Source organism: Littorina saxatilis, linkage group LG16 (assembly GCF_037325665.1).
Source record: "Littorina saxatilis isolate snail1 linkage group LG16, US_GU_Lsax_2.0, whole genome shotgun sequence".
Classification (NCBI taxonomy): Eukaryota; Metazoa; Mollusca; class Gastropoda; order Littorinimorpha; family Littorinidae; genus Littorina; species Littorina saxatilis.
Window position 1 is genome coordinate 26,981,962 of NC_090260.1, and position 15,610 is coordinate 26,997,571.

General features: G+C 42.9%; 1 protein-coding gene across 1 annotated transcript; it reads right to left on the minus strand.

The window, feature by feature from the left end:
* Positions 1-11,127: 11,127 nt before the first annotated feature.
* Positions 11,128-15,241, minus strand: LOC138949943 (uncharacterized). Its single transcript, XM_070321727.1, has 3 exons — positions 15,221-15,241; positions 12,118-12,343; positions 11,128-11,915 (listed from the first exon to the last, which is right to left on the minus strand). Exons 1-3 carry the CDS (start codon positions 15,239-15,241, stop codon positions 11,128-11,130), a joined length of 1,035 nt encoding a protein of 344 aa, XP_070177828.1.
* Between the last annotated feature and the right edge of the window lie 369 nt (positions 15,242-15,610).

Genomic DNA, 15,610 nt, shown 5'->3' on the forward strand with positions numbered 1-15,610 from the left:
TAAATTTCTGTTGGAATTTGGTGAAGGTTCCCACATAAAAAATTATGAAGGGGGGTGCCTATATGAACTTAAGTGATTCATATAGGTTCCAATAAAGAACTGATAAGGATTCCTGCCGAGTTCTAATAAGAGCTTATAGGGATCTCAATCGAAAGTTACAGACAACTTAAAAATATTTGTTTGTGTCCGTCTCTATGTTTTCCCTGTTAGAAGTTTTACCTGTACTGCATAATTATATAAAATCCTGACTTTATTTTTCTACCCTTTTATTGGTATAACTTTCTATAGGGATTTGGTATAATTTCCTAAAAGTTTTCTATGTGTGTTCTAATTGAAGTTCTATAGTCTTTTGGTGTTTAGTTATACAGTTCCAGTATCTCAGTAGAGTAAGGAATTCAGCTTTGTACATTTTCTTGCACCCCAGGTCCATAGACTGATCTCCACAGTTCAGTACTAAATGTATTGCAATTGTAGAGCTCTAAATCTAAGCAAATGCAATATATCACACAGATTGCCTTGCGCTTTTCAAGTGTGTAAACATTCAGTTCAGGGTTTAGCCTGGGAGAAAAAGAAAATGGGACATTTGTCACCCTCAACCAAATTCCGATGGGACATAGTCAAAGGCAAGAGGCGCAAACGAGGCCTGTACGCGTTTTGACCAAATATATGCAAAATGGTGCAATATGGTGCCATCTGAGAATTAGCTGCTATATTGTGTTACCTCTGTATGTGTGTGTGTGTGTGTAATTCGATGTAAAGTGTACATTTGGTGGCGCAGTGGTAGGTAATCTCAATGCGCCCTTTGAGGCACTGAAGGGTCCATAGTAAATGAAACCCTGCAGTAATACTGTGGAACCCCCTTTTTGTAGCGGGGGTTGCATTGAAAACATTTTGTTGCTCAATCCTGTGGTCGTTGAATTTATTTAGGGTTTGATGAGGGATTTATTTCCCAGAGTTAATTGTATGCACTCTCCGTTGTTTCTAAACACCCCCATGCGCACGATAAAGATCCCAGTGAAAGTCTCAGGACTTGGAAACAGGTACACATATGGTATGCATGCAGGAAAAATAAAAATAAAAATGGGTAGCACTGTATTATGGTAGCTCACTTTCCCATATATATATAGAAAGCAGCCTGAATTTTCACGAGGGTAACCTGACAGGACTATGTGATAGATTCAATCTTTGTTTCGTTCATGGGCTGAAACTTCCACAGCTTTTATGTGTATGACCGTTTTTACCCCGCCATTTAGGTAGCCATACGCCGCTTTCGGGGGAAGCATGCTGGGTATTTTTGTGTTTCTATAACCCACCGAACTCTGACATGGATTACAGGATCTTTTCCGTGCGCACTTGGTCTTGTGCTTGCATGTACACACGAAGGGGGATAAGGCACCAGCAGGTCTGCACATTAGTTGACCTGTGAGATCGAAAAAAATCTCCACCCTTAACCCACCAGGCGGCCACGGCGGGGATTTGAACTCACGACCTTCAGATTAGGAGGCTGATGTCTTATCCACTAGGCCACTGCGCCTGTCAGATAGATACAATAAATATATATTTGTTTTTATTAACTTAACTTAACTTAACTTAACTTAACTTAACTTAACTTAACTTAACTTACAATAGTTCCTTGTTTAAGACCTACCCCCTTTTAAGACTTTGTTTTGCAGATTTTCTGTCAATAGAGTTTGAATTTACCTCCAATTTAAGACTCCATACCTTTTATGACTTGATTTTAGTTTGGGAGGTCTAAAAATGAGTGTTCCACTGTATTAACTATTAATAATACTAGACAATCCATCCGTAAGGGCCTCTGTAACGTCTCAGCGATCTCCACAGTTCACTTATTTCATTACCCCTGTAGAGTATTTCATTACTCCTGTGGAGCTCCGCAGAAGCACACAGAGTATATTATATACTAGATGATTACCCGCTTCGCCGGATACCGGCTTCGCCGGGAAGAAGTAGAGCCGAAGAAGTAGAGCCGAATACCAGGCTGTGCCTGGGACCCGGCTTTGCCGGGTGTACGCCGGCTTTGCCGGCGCACGAAGGAAAGGAGATAAACGCGCAAAACACTGGAGACCTTCTAAAAATAGTAACGTGCAGTGACCTTCTAAAAATAGTAACGTAGTAACGGGAATATTGATTGACGCCACACGGAGGAAGGGAGATAATCGCGGCTGAAACACTGGAGAAGATAAGGAAGAGTTACTGGTAGTGGATCCCGACCAAAAAAAACAAAAACAAAAAAAAAAACATCGGTTCAGCACGCACAGCGCTGCGCGCTGACAGCACGTGTTGAAATATCTCATCGATGAGATTGTGTCCGGGGTGTAGCTGAATACGGTGTCCAAATTTGAAAAAGATCCACCGAGAACTTTGGCCGTGCATTGCGAACAGACAGACAGACAGACAGACAGACAGACACTAGTCGTATATATATATTATATCCCCATGCACTTTTCAAATGTGTAGACACAGGTACAGAGGAACCCCCTTTCAAGTTAAGACCCCCAATTTAGGTCTGCCCCCTTTAAGGTTTTTGATTTTTCTGATTTTCTGTTTATAACCTCTGTAAATATACCCCCATTTTAAGACTCCCAATTTTTTGAAGACCTGCATTTCTCAGATTTGTGGAGGTCGTAAAAGGAGGAGGGGGGGTCCATTGTATATATATATATTATATATATATATATGTTTATCCTACATACGTGAGAGAGACACCCGTGAGATAATAATCGTTCAAATCACACGGGTGTATATCATGTAAATGAGGTCATGCCAAGCAAGTCTGGCAGGGACCTGTTTTTCCACTGCTTATGATGCCAAAGTCACCGAGACAAACGTCATTATTGAAGAAAAAAAATTGCGCTCGCTAATTACCCTCGATGAAGCTTTAGAGCTAACACGTCACGCCACACTTTCAGAGTGACGTTTCTTTGCTTTGACGTAATAGATTGCACGAGGCTTTAGAATAGATCGAGGTTCCAAAACAAGCGTCTTCAATTTAGCTGCCTCGACTGCAAGACATTTTCAGTAAAATACACGTAAGTACAGTATGTAGGATAAACAGAATACTACATGGCTTGCTGTGTCGTACCAGATTTACACTCGTTGCTTTTTCAACTAGTGAACAGCTCGCTTTCGCTCGCAGTTCAATATTTAAAAAAACAACTCGTGTAAATCTGGTACGACACAGCAAGCCATGTAGTATTCTCTATATACAGCAGAGTGAATCAAATCATCTTGCTGCGGAATGCACATGCAGTGTTTTGCAGCCGGTGACGCAGGTTCAACAGAAAGTGTGCAAGCGTACACTGAATTCAACAGCAATGGAGGCTGTGAATTGAGCTGCGGGTGTGCAGTAGAATGCAATAGAAATACGCTCCACAATCGCTGTTGCAAGTGATTTTTTCCCGACGTTTTTAAACTGCTGTAAATTATAAAGCAGATAAGGTACATCAAAAAGAATGACAGATTCGTGGAGGATATTTTACTAGCTGTACGATTAGTGCATAGTTTTTAATTTTTGTCTTTTCTTTTTAACCTCTTCATAAATTGTGTACAACAGAGTAGAGGCCGTGAAATGTGTCGTGATCGCAGGCAAACGTGTCACTTTGAAACGCTACAAAACCCGTAAAAATGCATATTTTATAACCAAGTAAAGACAGTCGTGGAGGAAATTCATCCCTCTGCATTATCATTTTAGTAGAAGTATCCGCCAAAACGTTATATGCAATAACAAAAGTGAACATAGATCAGTTAGATAGTCAGTCAGTGTTGAAAAGGGTTGTTTACGAAAGTTTTCTACGCACTCAAAAAATCCCTGGCAACAGTGCATAGGCGCGACTCAGTGTTGCGCATTTCTTGTGCCCCCAATATACTGTACACACTTTGAACTTCAGGGACAGGGTTGTGTTTCGTTTTGGCATACTCTTGATATAGCCCCGTGGACGTGAAGTCACATACTATTACTGCATTTCTAAAAGGAGAGTGGACATTTTGAGACTCATTCATTGTTCTATCTATGTCTCTGATTGTGAGGATGAAGTTCACTGTCACACGGGACTATACTAGATGAATACCCGGCTTCGCCGGGCAGAAGTAGAGCCGGCGTACGCGATTGACGCCACACGAAGGAAGGGGGATAAACGCGCAAAACACTGGAGAAGATAAGGAAGAGTTACTAGGAATGGATGTACAGAAAAACCATAAAAACCAAAATCGGTTCAGCGCCGCGCGCTGAGAGCACGTGTTGAAAATTTTCATCGACCAGATTGTGTCCGGGGTGTACCTGAATATGCCCACCAAATTTGAAGCAGATCCATGTAGATATATAGATACAAAGTAAAGATCTCTGTCTGTCTGTCTGTCTGTCTGTCTGTCTGTCTGTCTGTCTGTCTGTCTGTCTGTCTGTCTCTCTCTCTCTCTCTCTCTCTCTCTCTCGCCTTGTGCATAACAGTTTAAAAAATCTATCCTTATGTATTACATTAAAAGTAAAGATATCTCGGTCTCTCTCTCACACACTCACTCTCTCTCTCTCTCTCTCTCTCTCTCTCTCTCTCTCACACACACACACACACATTCACTCTCTCTTTCTCTCTCTCTCTCTCTCTCTCTCTCTCTCTCTCTCGACTTGTGTATAAAAGTAAAAATATTGTTTTATCCTTAGGTATTACATTTAAAGTAAAGATCTCTCTCTCTCTCTCTCTCTCTCTCTCTCTCTCTCTCTCTCTCTCTCTCTCTCTCTCTCTCTCTCTCTCTCTCTCTCTCTGGACTTGTGCATAAAAGTAAACAAACAAAATCTCCTTATGAAGTTATGTATTACTTTTAACATAAAGATCTCACTCTCTCTCTCTCTCACTCTCAAACTGCTGCGTGTGTGTGTGTGTGTGTGCGCGTGCGTGCGTGTGTGTGTGACAGTGTGTGTGGTGTGTGTGGTGTGTGTGTGTGGTGTGTGTGTGTGTGTGTGACAGTGTGTGTGTGTGGTGTGTGTGTGTGTGACAGTGTGTGTGTGTGTGTGTGACAGTGTGTGTGTGTGGGTGTGTGACAGTGTGTGTGTGTGTGTGTGACAGTGTGTGTGTGTGTGTGTGTCAGTGTGTGTGTGTGACAGTGTGTGTGTGTGTGTGTGTGTGACAGTGTGTGTGTGTGTGTGTGTGTGTGTGTGTGTGACAGTGTGTGTGTGTGTGTGTGTGTGTGACAGTGTGTGTGTGTGTGTGTGTGTGTGTGACAGTGTGTGTGTGTGTGTGTGTGTGTGTGTGTGTGACAGTGTGTGTGTGTGTGTGTGTGACAGTGTGTGTGTGTGTGTGTGTGTGTGTGTGTGTGTGTGTGTGTGTGTGTGACATCGACAGTGTGTGTGTGTGTGTGACTGTGTGTGTGTGTGTGACAGTGTGTGTGACAGTGTGTGTGTGTCAGTGTGACAGTGTGTGTGTGACAGTGTGTGTGTGTGTGTGTCCCAAGGACAGATTATAAAAAAAAAGCCCAGCCTTAAATCGTCATCCTTGTAAAATACAGTTCAGTTCAGTTCTCTCTCTCGCTCTCCTTACCGGCTTGTTCCTGCATAATGATAATATATAGCTTCTAAAACGGATTGACTCACGTCAAACGTTGATGTACGTGCTTCGGAAGGGGATGCACGCTCCCGTGGAGTGCAGCACATATTTGATTTATTGTTGCACTGTCTTCAGCTAAACACGTTGATGCACAGTTTAACCTGACTCGTATTCCAAAGGGCTATTTTTATCCCAGGTGAAGGGGATCAAAAGTACGCTACGCTGTGGCAACAGTCTGTATATTAACACAACATTCCTGGTGGGCGTTTAAAACATAAATAGCTTCTGTTATTGCATGGATTTGAGGTTTTCTGGTTTTCTTGTGAAATCTTAAATGTGAAAAGTCTGCATGTTTTTTTTTTTTAACAGAATTTACATTTGACAAAAAAAATGTTTTCCTGTGTGTGTGTGTGTGTGTGTGTGTGTGTGTGTGTGTGTGTGTGTGTGTCCAAAACACCATACCATAGAGTTCTGTAAAGCTTTACTGACTTGGGTGATATAATGCGCCCGAGAACCATTGAATTAAGCAATCCTATTTTTTTTCAGGCTGGGGAACCACTGTCTTAAAATTTTTTTTTTAAAAAGTCGCATAAGGCGAAATACAACATTCTAGTCAAGCTGTCGTACTCACAGAATAAAACTGAGCGTATTGCAAATCCAAAAACAAAGACTGCCAACGTTCCAAAATTCAGAATAAAAAAACAAGAAAGATAGATTGTTGTATATCATACGTACTGCATTTTTTTCATCAAGACCGTATACTCGTAGCATCGTCAGTCCACCGCTCGTGGCAAAGGCAGTGAAATTGACTAGTCAGATTAGCGCGGTAGTGGTTACACTGAGCAGGATAGCACGTTTTTCTGTATCCCTGTTCTTTTTAACTTTCTGAGCTTGTTTTTAATTCAAATATATCATATCTATAGGTTTTTGGAATCAGGAACCGACAAAGAATCAGATGAAATTGTTTTTAAATCGATTTTGGAAATTTAATTTCAATCACAATTTTTATATTTTTTGTTATTTTCAGACCTTGTTTTTAATCCAAATATAACATACTTATATGTTTTTGAAATCAGAAAATGATGAAGAATCAAATTAAATTGTTTTTGGGTCGTTTAAAAAAAAAAAAAATTTAATTAAAATTTTCAGATTTGTAATGACCAAACTCGTTAATTAATTTCTAAGCCTCCAAGCTGAAATGCAATACCATAGTCCGGCCTTTGTCGAAGATTGCTTGGCCAAAGTTTCAATCAATTTCATTACCAAATGAGGGTGTGACTGTGCTGCCTCAACTTTCACAAAAAGCCGGATATGACGTCATCAAAGACATTTATCAAAAAAATGAAAACACATCTGGGGATATCATCCGCAGGAACTCTCATGTAAAGTTTCATGAAGGTCTGTCCAGTAGTTTTTTTCGGAATCACTCTACACACACACACACACACATACACACACATACGCCACACCCTCGTCTCGATTCCCAGTCTATGTTTAAACATTTAGTTTGTTTGTTTGTTTGTTCGTTCATGGGCTGAAACTCCCACGGCTTTTACGTGTATGACCGTTTTTACCCCGCCATTTAGGCAGCCATACGCCGCTTTCGGAGGAAGCATGCTGGGTATTTTCGTGTTTCTATAACCCACCGAACTCGGACATGGATTACAGGATCTTGGTAACAGGGTGCAGGGGTAACGCTTAGAGAGGGGGGAGGGGGGCAGGGGAGGGGCATTTCTGGATGGTATAAGGAGGTCTCTTCTGGCAGGAAAATTCATTATTTCCGGACAGTAGGCGTGTACCGTAGCACATTGATAAGAAATTGTGTACTTATAGTCCAATCAAATTCTCCCAAAAAAGGCCTCAACCTTAAACTATTAAAATCAAATTTGATCTTAGCTGTTCTGTACTAAGTGAATGTATGTGCATAACATATCCAAAATCCGCTAAAATCCGCCGGGCGGAACAGTGTTTTTCGGGGGTCAAAGCGTGCAACCTTTCAGAAAAGTGGAATAAAGACTGAGCATTCTCTGGGAGCGAGTTGAAAAGTCGGAACCCAAAAGAAATAATTGCACTACATACTAGACATCCCTTTGACTATTATTCACCATAATCAAATCATAAATAACAAATCCGGAGTCAATAGGTCGTATTATTTGCATAAATGGAGCCTTTTTTTTACATTTAGTCAAGTTTTGACTAAATGTTTTAACATAGAGGGGGAATCGAGACGAGGGTCGTGGTGTGTGTATATATATGTGTGTGTCTGTGTCTGTGCGTGTGTGTGTGTGTAGAGCGATTCAGACCAAACTACTGGACCGATCTTTATGAAATTTTACATGAGAGTTCCTGGGAATGATATCCCCGGACGTTTTTATATTTAGTCAAGTTTTGACTAAATATTTTAACATCGAGGGGGAATCGAAACGAGGGTCGTGGTGTATGTGCGTGTGTGTGTGTGTGTGTGTGTGTAGATCGATTCAGACTAAACTACTGGACCGATCTTTATGAAATTTGACATGAGAGTTCCTGGGTATGAAATCCCCGAACGTTTTTTTCATTTTTTTGATAAATGTCTTTGATGACGTCATATCCGGCTTTTCGTGAAAGTTGAGGCGGCACTGTCACGCCCTCATTTTTCAACCAAATTGGTTCAAATTTTGGTCAAGTAATCTTCGACGAAGCCCGGACTTCGGTATTGCATTTCAGTGTGGTGGCTTAAAAATTAATTAATGACTTTGGTCATTAAAAATCGGAAAATTGTAAAAAAAAATAAAAATTTATAAAACGATCCAAATTTACGTTTATCTTATTCTCCATCATTTGCTGATTCCAAAAACATATAAATATGTTATATTTGGATTAAAAACAAGCTCTGAAAATTAAATATATAAAAATTATTATCAAAATTAAATTGTCCAAATCAATTTAAAAACACTTTCATCTTATTCCTTGTCGGTTCCTGATTCCAAAAACATATAGATATGATATGTTTGGATTAAAAACACGCTCAGAAAGTTAAAACAAAGAGAGGTACAGAAAAGCGTGCTATCCTTCTTAGCGCAACTACTACCCCGCTCTTCTTGTCAATTTCACTGCCTTTGCCATGAGCGGTGGCCTGACGATGCTACGAGTAAAATGGCATTGCGTTTCATTCTGTGAGTTCGACAGCTACTTGACTAAATATTGTATTTTCGCCTTACGCGACTTGTTTCATTTTTACGATAAATGTCTTGGATGACGTCGTATCCGGCTTTTTGTAAAAGTTGAGGCGGCACTGTCACACCCTCATTTTTCAATCAAATTGATTGAAATTTTGGCCAAGCAATCTTCGACGAAGGCCGGACTTCGGTATTGCATTTCAGCTTGGTGGCTTAAAAATTAATTAATGACTTTGGTCATTAAAAATCTGAAAATTGTAAAAAATATTTTTTTTTTATAAAACGATCCAAATTTACGTTCATCTTATTCTTCATCATTTTCTGATTCCAAAAACATATAAATATGTTATATTTGGATTAAAAACAAGCTCTGAAAATTAAAAAAATATAAAAATTATGATCAAAATTAAATTTTCCAAATCAATTTAAAAACACTTTCATCTTATTCCTTGTCGGTTCCTGATTCCAAAAACATATAGATATGATATGTTTGGATTAAAAACACGCTCAGAAAGTTAAAACGAAGAGAGGTACAGAAAAGCGTGCTATCCTTCTCAGCACAACTACTACCCCGCTCTTCTTGTCAATTTCACTGCCTTTGCCACGAGCGGTGGACTGACGATGCTACGAGTATACGGTCTTGCTGAAAAATTGCATTGCGTTCAGTTTCATTTTGTGAGTTCGACAGCTTGTCTAAATGTTGTATTTTCGCCTTACGCGACTTGTTAAGTAATTTTCGACAAGACGCTTGTACACAAATTGGTGTACCTTCCGGGCGGGGATGTAGCTCAGTCAGTAGCGCGCTGGATTTGTAACCAGTTGGCCGCTGTCAGCGTGAGTTCGTCCCCACGTTCGGCGAGAGATTTATTTCTCAGAGTCAACTTTGTGTGTAGACTCTCCTCGGTGTCCGAACACCCCCGTGTGTACACGCAAGCACAAGACCAAGATCCTGTAATCCATGTCAGAGTTCGGTGGGTTATAAAAACACGAAAATACCCAGCATGCTTCCTCCGAAAGCGGCGTATGGCTGCCTAAATGGCGGGGTAAAAACGGTCATACACGTAAATATCCACTCGTGCAAAAAACACACGAGTGTACATGGGAGTTTCAGCCCACGAACGCAGAAGAAGAAGAAGGAGTACCTTCCAAGAATAACATAGTAGCAGAATTTATTAAAGTGAATACGTGGCCCAGTCATTCATGATAAATAGGGAGCTTAAAACGTGACATTGTGTGTGCATACGATCCTTACCTATCTCCCTACCCCGATAAATTGCCAAACGACGCATCCCTCAGTTCCACCCACTATTTTGAATGAACAACAGGCAACTTGTTAAAAAAAAATGCTTCAACGCATCATTATATGTCACGGCCATGTATCAGTAAAAGACAAAACCGGCACGGTTGGCCTAGTGGTAAGGCGTCCGCCCCGTGATCGGGAGGTCGTGGGTTCGAACCCCGGCCGGGTCATACCTAAGACTTTAAAATTGGCAATCTAGTGGCTGCTCCACCTGGCATGCCATATGTCATATATGTCAGGTCATGTGTCATGTCATTTCACATGTCGTGCCCCCCCCCCCTGCGGGTTAGGGGGAAGAATTTACCCGATGCTCCCCAGCATGTCGCAAGAGGCGACTAACGGATTCTGTTTCTCTTTTTACCCTTGTTAAGTGTTTCTTGTATAGAATATAGTCAATTTTTGTAAAGATTTTAGTCAAGCAGTATGTAAGAAATGTTAAGTCCTTTGTAGTGGAAACTTGCATTCTCCCAGTAAGGTCACATTGTATTACGTTGCAAGCCCCTGGAGCAAATTTTTGATTAGTGCTTTTGTGAACAAGAAACAATTGACAAGTGGCTCTATCCCATCCCCCCCCCTTTCCCCGTCGCGATATAACCTTCGTGGTTGAAAACGACGTTAAACACCAAATAAAGAAAGATGCCACACGTGTCATGTTACATATCATGCCATATGCCATGTCGCATGTCATGTCATATGTCATGTCGTGGCAAGCAATATGTCGGGTCATATGTCATGCTATATATCGTGCTATAAGTCGTTTCATGTGTCACGTTTCATGTCATGTGTCAAGACATGTCATATTATAAATCATGTCATGTTATGTCATGTCATGTCCCGAGAGGGAAGGTGTAGAAGGTGGCCGGGCATGGTGAGTGTGGCGGGTGTGTGTTTACCTCTGATTGTTATCAAAACCGGCCGACGGCAGTTTGGCACCTCGGTTTGTCGGTAGTCAGACTCTTCTTCTTCTTCTTCTTTCTTGATGTGGACTGGGTTCATCCGAACGTCTGTAGTCCAGCGGCGGAGTACTGAGTAATTGGTTACTGGTGGTGGGTGACCCAATAACTCCGAGAAGATGGTTAAAAGTATAAAACTATTTACACGAAGAGCTGCAGGGTTACTGTGTCAGCGAGGCAAGTCCGTGGGTACGACCCAGACCAGCTTGGAAGGACTCCAGTGAAGGAGCAACTGTGGTCTTAGGGTCGAGCTTGTTCCACTGACGCAGTGTTCGGGGGAAAAAGGAGTTGAAGAGAACAGGATGGGATGCCCTCTCCTGGAACAGTCTCTGGGCTCCTCTGGTGCGGCTGTCGCCAGAGATGTAGAACTCGGCCTTGTTGATGTCGACTATGCCGTTGTTAATCTTATAGAGCATAGTGAGGCGGTTGGCGAGTCTTCTGTCGGCGAGTGGTTCCCATTGGAGGGTCTTCAGCATGCTGGTCACACAGCCTGGGGTCCGATCGCTGTAGTTGTTGTGGACGTAACGGGCTGCTCTGCGTTGGACTTTTTCAAGCTCCGTGACGTCTTTCTGAGAGATCGGGTCCCAGACTGGCGAGGCGTAGTCAAGGACCGGTCTGACCATGGCCTTGTACGTAGCAGCTCTGACGGTGGTGGTGCACTCCCGGAAGTTCCGCCGCAAGAAGCCCACAGTTCTGTTGCCCTTGTTGACAGTCGCTTGCATGTGGCTGCTCCAGGACAGGTCATCGGAGATTAAGACCCCTAGGTACTTGATGGATGGTGTTGTTTCCAGAGTCTGTCCATGGAGGCTGTAGGAAGTTGGCAGGATGGGCTTCTTCTTGTTCGGGGCAATGCGGATGACGGTGCACTTGCTGGTGTTGAACTCCATCTGCCATGTTGATTCCCACTGTTCGAGGCTGGATAGGTCCTGTTGGAGCTGCAGACTGTCCGCTGGAGAGGATATATATACGTTTGAAGAGTAGGGAGTCGTCTGCAAAGAGTTTGACGCTGCTGAACTGAACGGATTCAGGGAGGTCGTTGATGAAGGCTAAAAACAGGAGAGGACCCAGGACGGTCCCCTGCGGAACTCCGGACTGCACTCCGACTGGAGACGATAGGACGCCCTCCAAGGCCACCTGCTGTTGACGCTGACTGAGGAAGGCAGAGATCCACTTGAGGGTGTCGTTTCTCACTCCGTAGTAAGCCAGTTTCGTGAGCAGGCGGGCGTGGGGCACCTTGTCGAAGGCTTTGGAGAAGTCCAACAGGATGAGCGAGACAGGGCGGTAGTTGGCTGCAAGGTGTCGTTCCCCTTTCTTGAAGATAGGCACCACCCAGGCCTGGCGCCAGTCAAGCGGGACCTCCCCAGTATCCAACGAGAGCTGGAACAGTATCAAGTTTTTGGCTCACGTAAGTGTAGCCTATGCGATCGTAACTTTGTCTGTCTGTGCGTGCGTGCGTGTGTGCGTGTGTGCGTGTGTGTGTATGTCTGTGGTAGAAACTTTAACATTTCCGAGTCTATGTGTGAGTGGTTATCCAAGACTATGGATAAAGCTCGCATAAGATTACGTCACGGTCAAAAGTGTTTGACGTCAATTAATGCATCATGACGGCATGCCTCCCTGTAGTCTTTCTCTCTCGCGTGGTGTGTGTGGTCTCGGTCAGTGTTATTTTGAGCGGGCCGAGACTATTTGGCAGTCGTGTCCCTGTAAGTAGGCTACATGCAGACACAGACAGATCTAGATCTAGTGTCTCTCTTTCTTGCACAGTCGTCACCTAAGCTTACTGTGTGTGTGGGTGTGTATGTGTGACGGAGTGATTGAGTTTGTGTTACTGTTTGTCTATTTCTTACGTGAGCCTTGAAGGCTTCGCCTCTTGTTCTTTCTGTCATTTCTCCTGAGATTTGGCAATCTCTACGCTCTAAGTCTGGGACAAAATTATCTTTTCATATTGTTGCAAGTAAAAGGAGGGAGAAAAGAGACAGACACTGACACATAGAAACAGATAACGAGAGAGAGAGAGAGAGAGAGAGAGAGAGAGAGAGAGAGAAAAAGAGAGAGAAAAAGAGAGAGAGGATTTGAATACATAAATAGGAGTACATGCAACTGACTTCATGAGAATGCCCAGATCGTAAGTTTAAAACACCCTGTTTATTTTAATTTCACTGAAACAGGACATATGACATAACATATTAGACCTGGGGGAACATAGACCTGGGGGAACATCGGGTGCCTCCCGGATTGGAGGCCAGAGAGAGAGAGATCGCGAAAGAGTCAAGCGATGGGTAGGAGAGGGCAGGGCTGAGGGGGGGAATGTCTGAGACCCAGACATAATCAATAACTGCCATTGCTAGCGCTTTCTTCTGCCCACCACTCAATTTCAGTTCTGCTGACTTCACCAAAAAAACAGAAAACCGCAAGTCTGCTGGTTTTCTGAAATCATTCTCTGGGCTTGTCTTGATGGGCTCTGAGGCCAGAAAGCAGCATTTAGCTTGAGTTTCTGTGCGATCTGCTTGTGTACACACATTTTAGGTCTTCCGGTCTTCAAAAAGAGGGAGTCTGAGATAAAAAATCGAGGTAAATTTACAGACGTTTATGGACAGAAAATCAATCTAAAACAAGTAGAACTATAAATCGAAATAGGACTATAAATTTAAAGGGGGGGGGGGGGGATACAAACACACACACACTTACAAATACACATATGATACACATGTATACACACGTAGATGTACACACACACACACACACACACATACACACATCATCATCAACATCATCATCATGACCCTCGCCTACATTGCCAGTCAACTAGAATACAATCATTTAGTCAAAACTTCACGAAATGTAAAAACATACAACATGAGTCGGTCAATGGACCTATAGTGGACAAAACCCAAGCCAATCCCTGTACATATATATGTGGACTGGGTGGCCGAGTGGTAACGCACTTGCGCTCGGAAGCGAGAGGTTGCGAGTTCGACCCTGGGTCAGGGCGTTAGCAATTTTCTCCCCCCTTTCCTAACCTAGGTAGTGGGTTCAAGTGCTAGTCTTTCGGATGAGACGAAAAACCGAGGTCCCTTCGTTTACACTACATTGGGGTGTGCACGTTAAAGATCCCACGATTGACAAAAGGGTCTTTCCTGGCAAAATTGTATAGGCATAGATAAAAATGTCCACCAAAATACCCGTGTGACTTGGAATAATAGGCCGTGAAAAGTAGGATATGCGCCGAAATGGCTGCGATCTGTTGGCCGATGTGAATGCGTGATGTATTGTGTAAAAAAATTCCATCTCACACGGCATAAATAAATCTCTGCGCCTTGAATAAGTGCGCGATATAAATTGCATAAAATAAAAATAAAATAAAAAATAAATAAATCCCTGCGCTTAGAACTGTACCCACGGAATACGCGCGATATAAGCCTCATATTGATTGATTGATTGATTGATATTCTTTTTGCCTTTGACTGAGTTCAGGTACAAAGAAACCTCCCTTTTTAAGACCTCAAAAAATCTTAAAAGGAGGGAGTCTAAAAATGAAAAAAACCCACACCCAAGGTCCCTTAAAGGGGAAAGTCTTAAATCAAAGAGGGGGGGGGGGGGGGGGGGGGGGGGGCTGGGGAAAGGTCTTACTTGTATAACAGTAACCTCTATGGTATAAGTAATTGAGAATTAAAATTTTAGTGGCTCCCTTCGCCTTAAAAAGGGGATACTGTTATACCGGTTTGCTGGGTTGAAATGCCCAGCATGATCATTCACAGTGTCTGTCTGTCTTTGTGTGTGTGTCTGTCTGTCTCTCTGTCTGTCCAGGGCCGGACTACCGGGGGGGGGGGGGGGGGGTTATGGGCCTCTGACGTCACATGACTCAAAGAAGGGAAATCCAATCTCCAATCGATACATTAGGTGCTACATGTACTTCTAAGTCCCAAACTTCTAGGCAGCAATTGGCGATTTTCAGAAATAACTCTGTCAGGTTTTGCAAGCGTTGTGTAAGAGTTTCGGCCGTTACCTCGTACAAACAGGAAACACGTGGCTAACCTGAGCTAAAACCACGATTGCAGCGAATAACTGACCGCTCTGATGTGTATGTTATGCAGTGTCCAATCGATATGATGCCCTTCTCTTTGGAAAATGTGCACATGGGAGCCATGACTCGACATTTGATGGTCTGCAGCGATCGCTAAGGTTGTATGCGCTAAGCTTGTATGCGTGTCAGTTTCCCATGCTGCCATGACCTTGACCTCAAGCAAAACTTACCTGACTTCTGGCAAAACACATTTTCGGCTATCACTCCGGGCAAACAATTCGGCATTGCCGGGACAAATCTTTAACTCTGATGTGTATATTTTCGAAAGAAAAGGGGTCCTCTCAAGTGGACACGGCATCTATATCTATATAAGGCTTGTGTGTGTCTGTCTGTCTGTCTGTCTGTCTGTCACTTCGCGATGCACGGCCAAAGTTCTCGATGGATCTGCTTCAAATTTGGTGGGCATATTCAGGTAGACCCCGGACACAATCTTCTCGATGAAAATTGTCAACACGTGCTCTCAACGCGCAGCGCTGAACCGATTTTGGTTTTTCTGTACATCCATTCCCAGTAACTCTTCTTTATCTTCTCCAGTGTTTTGCGCGTTTACCTCCCTTCCT

Excerpts from the sequence above, each read along its gene's own strand:
- LOC138949943 (XM_070321727.1), bottom strand. The coding sequence starts at position 15,241 with ATGTGTTTTGCCAGAAGTCAG. Across the intron at positions 12,344-15,220 it reads TGTGTTTTGCCAGAAGTCAG|CTCTCGTTGGATACTGGGGA; the intron begins GTAAGTTTTGCT and ends ATACTGTTCCAG. Across the intron at positions 11,916-12,117 it reads GTGGATCTCTGCCTTCCTCA|CGGACAGTCTGCAGCTCCAA; the intron begins GTCAGCGTCAAC and ends TATCCTCTCCAG.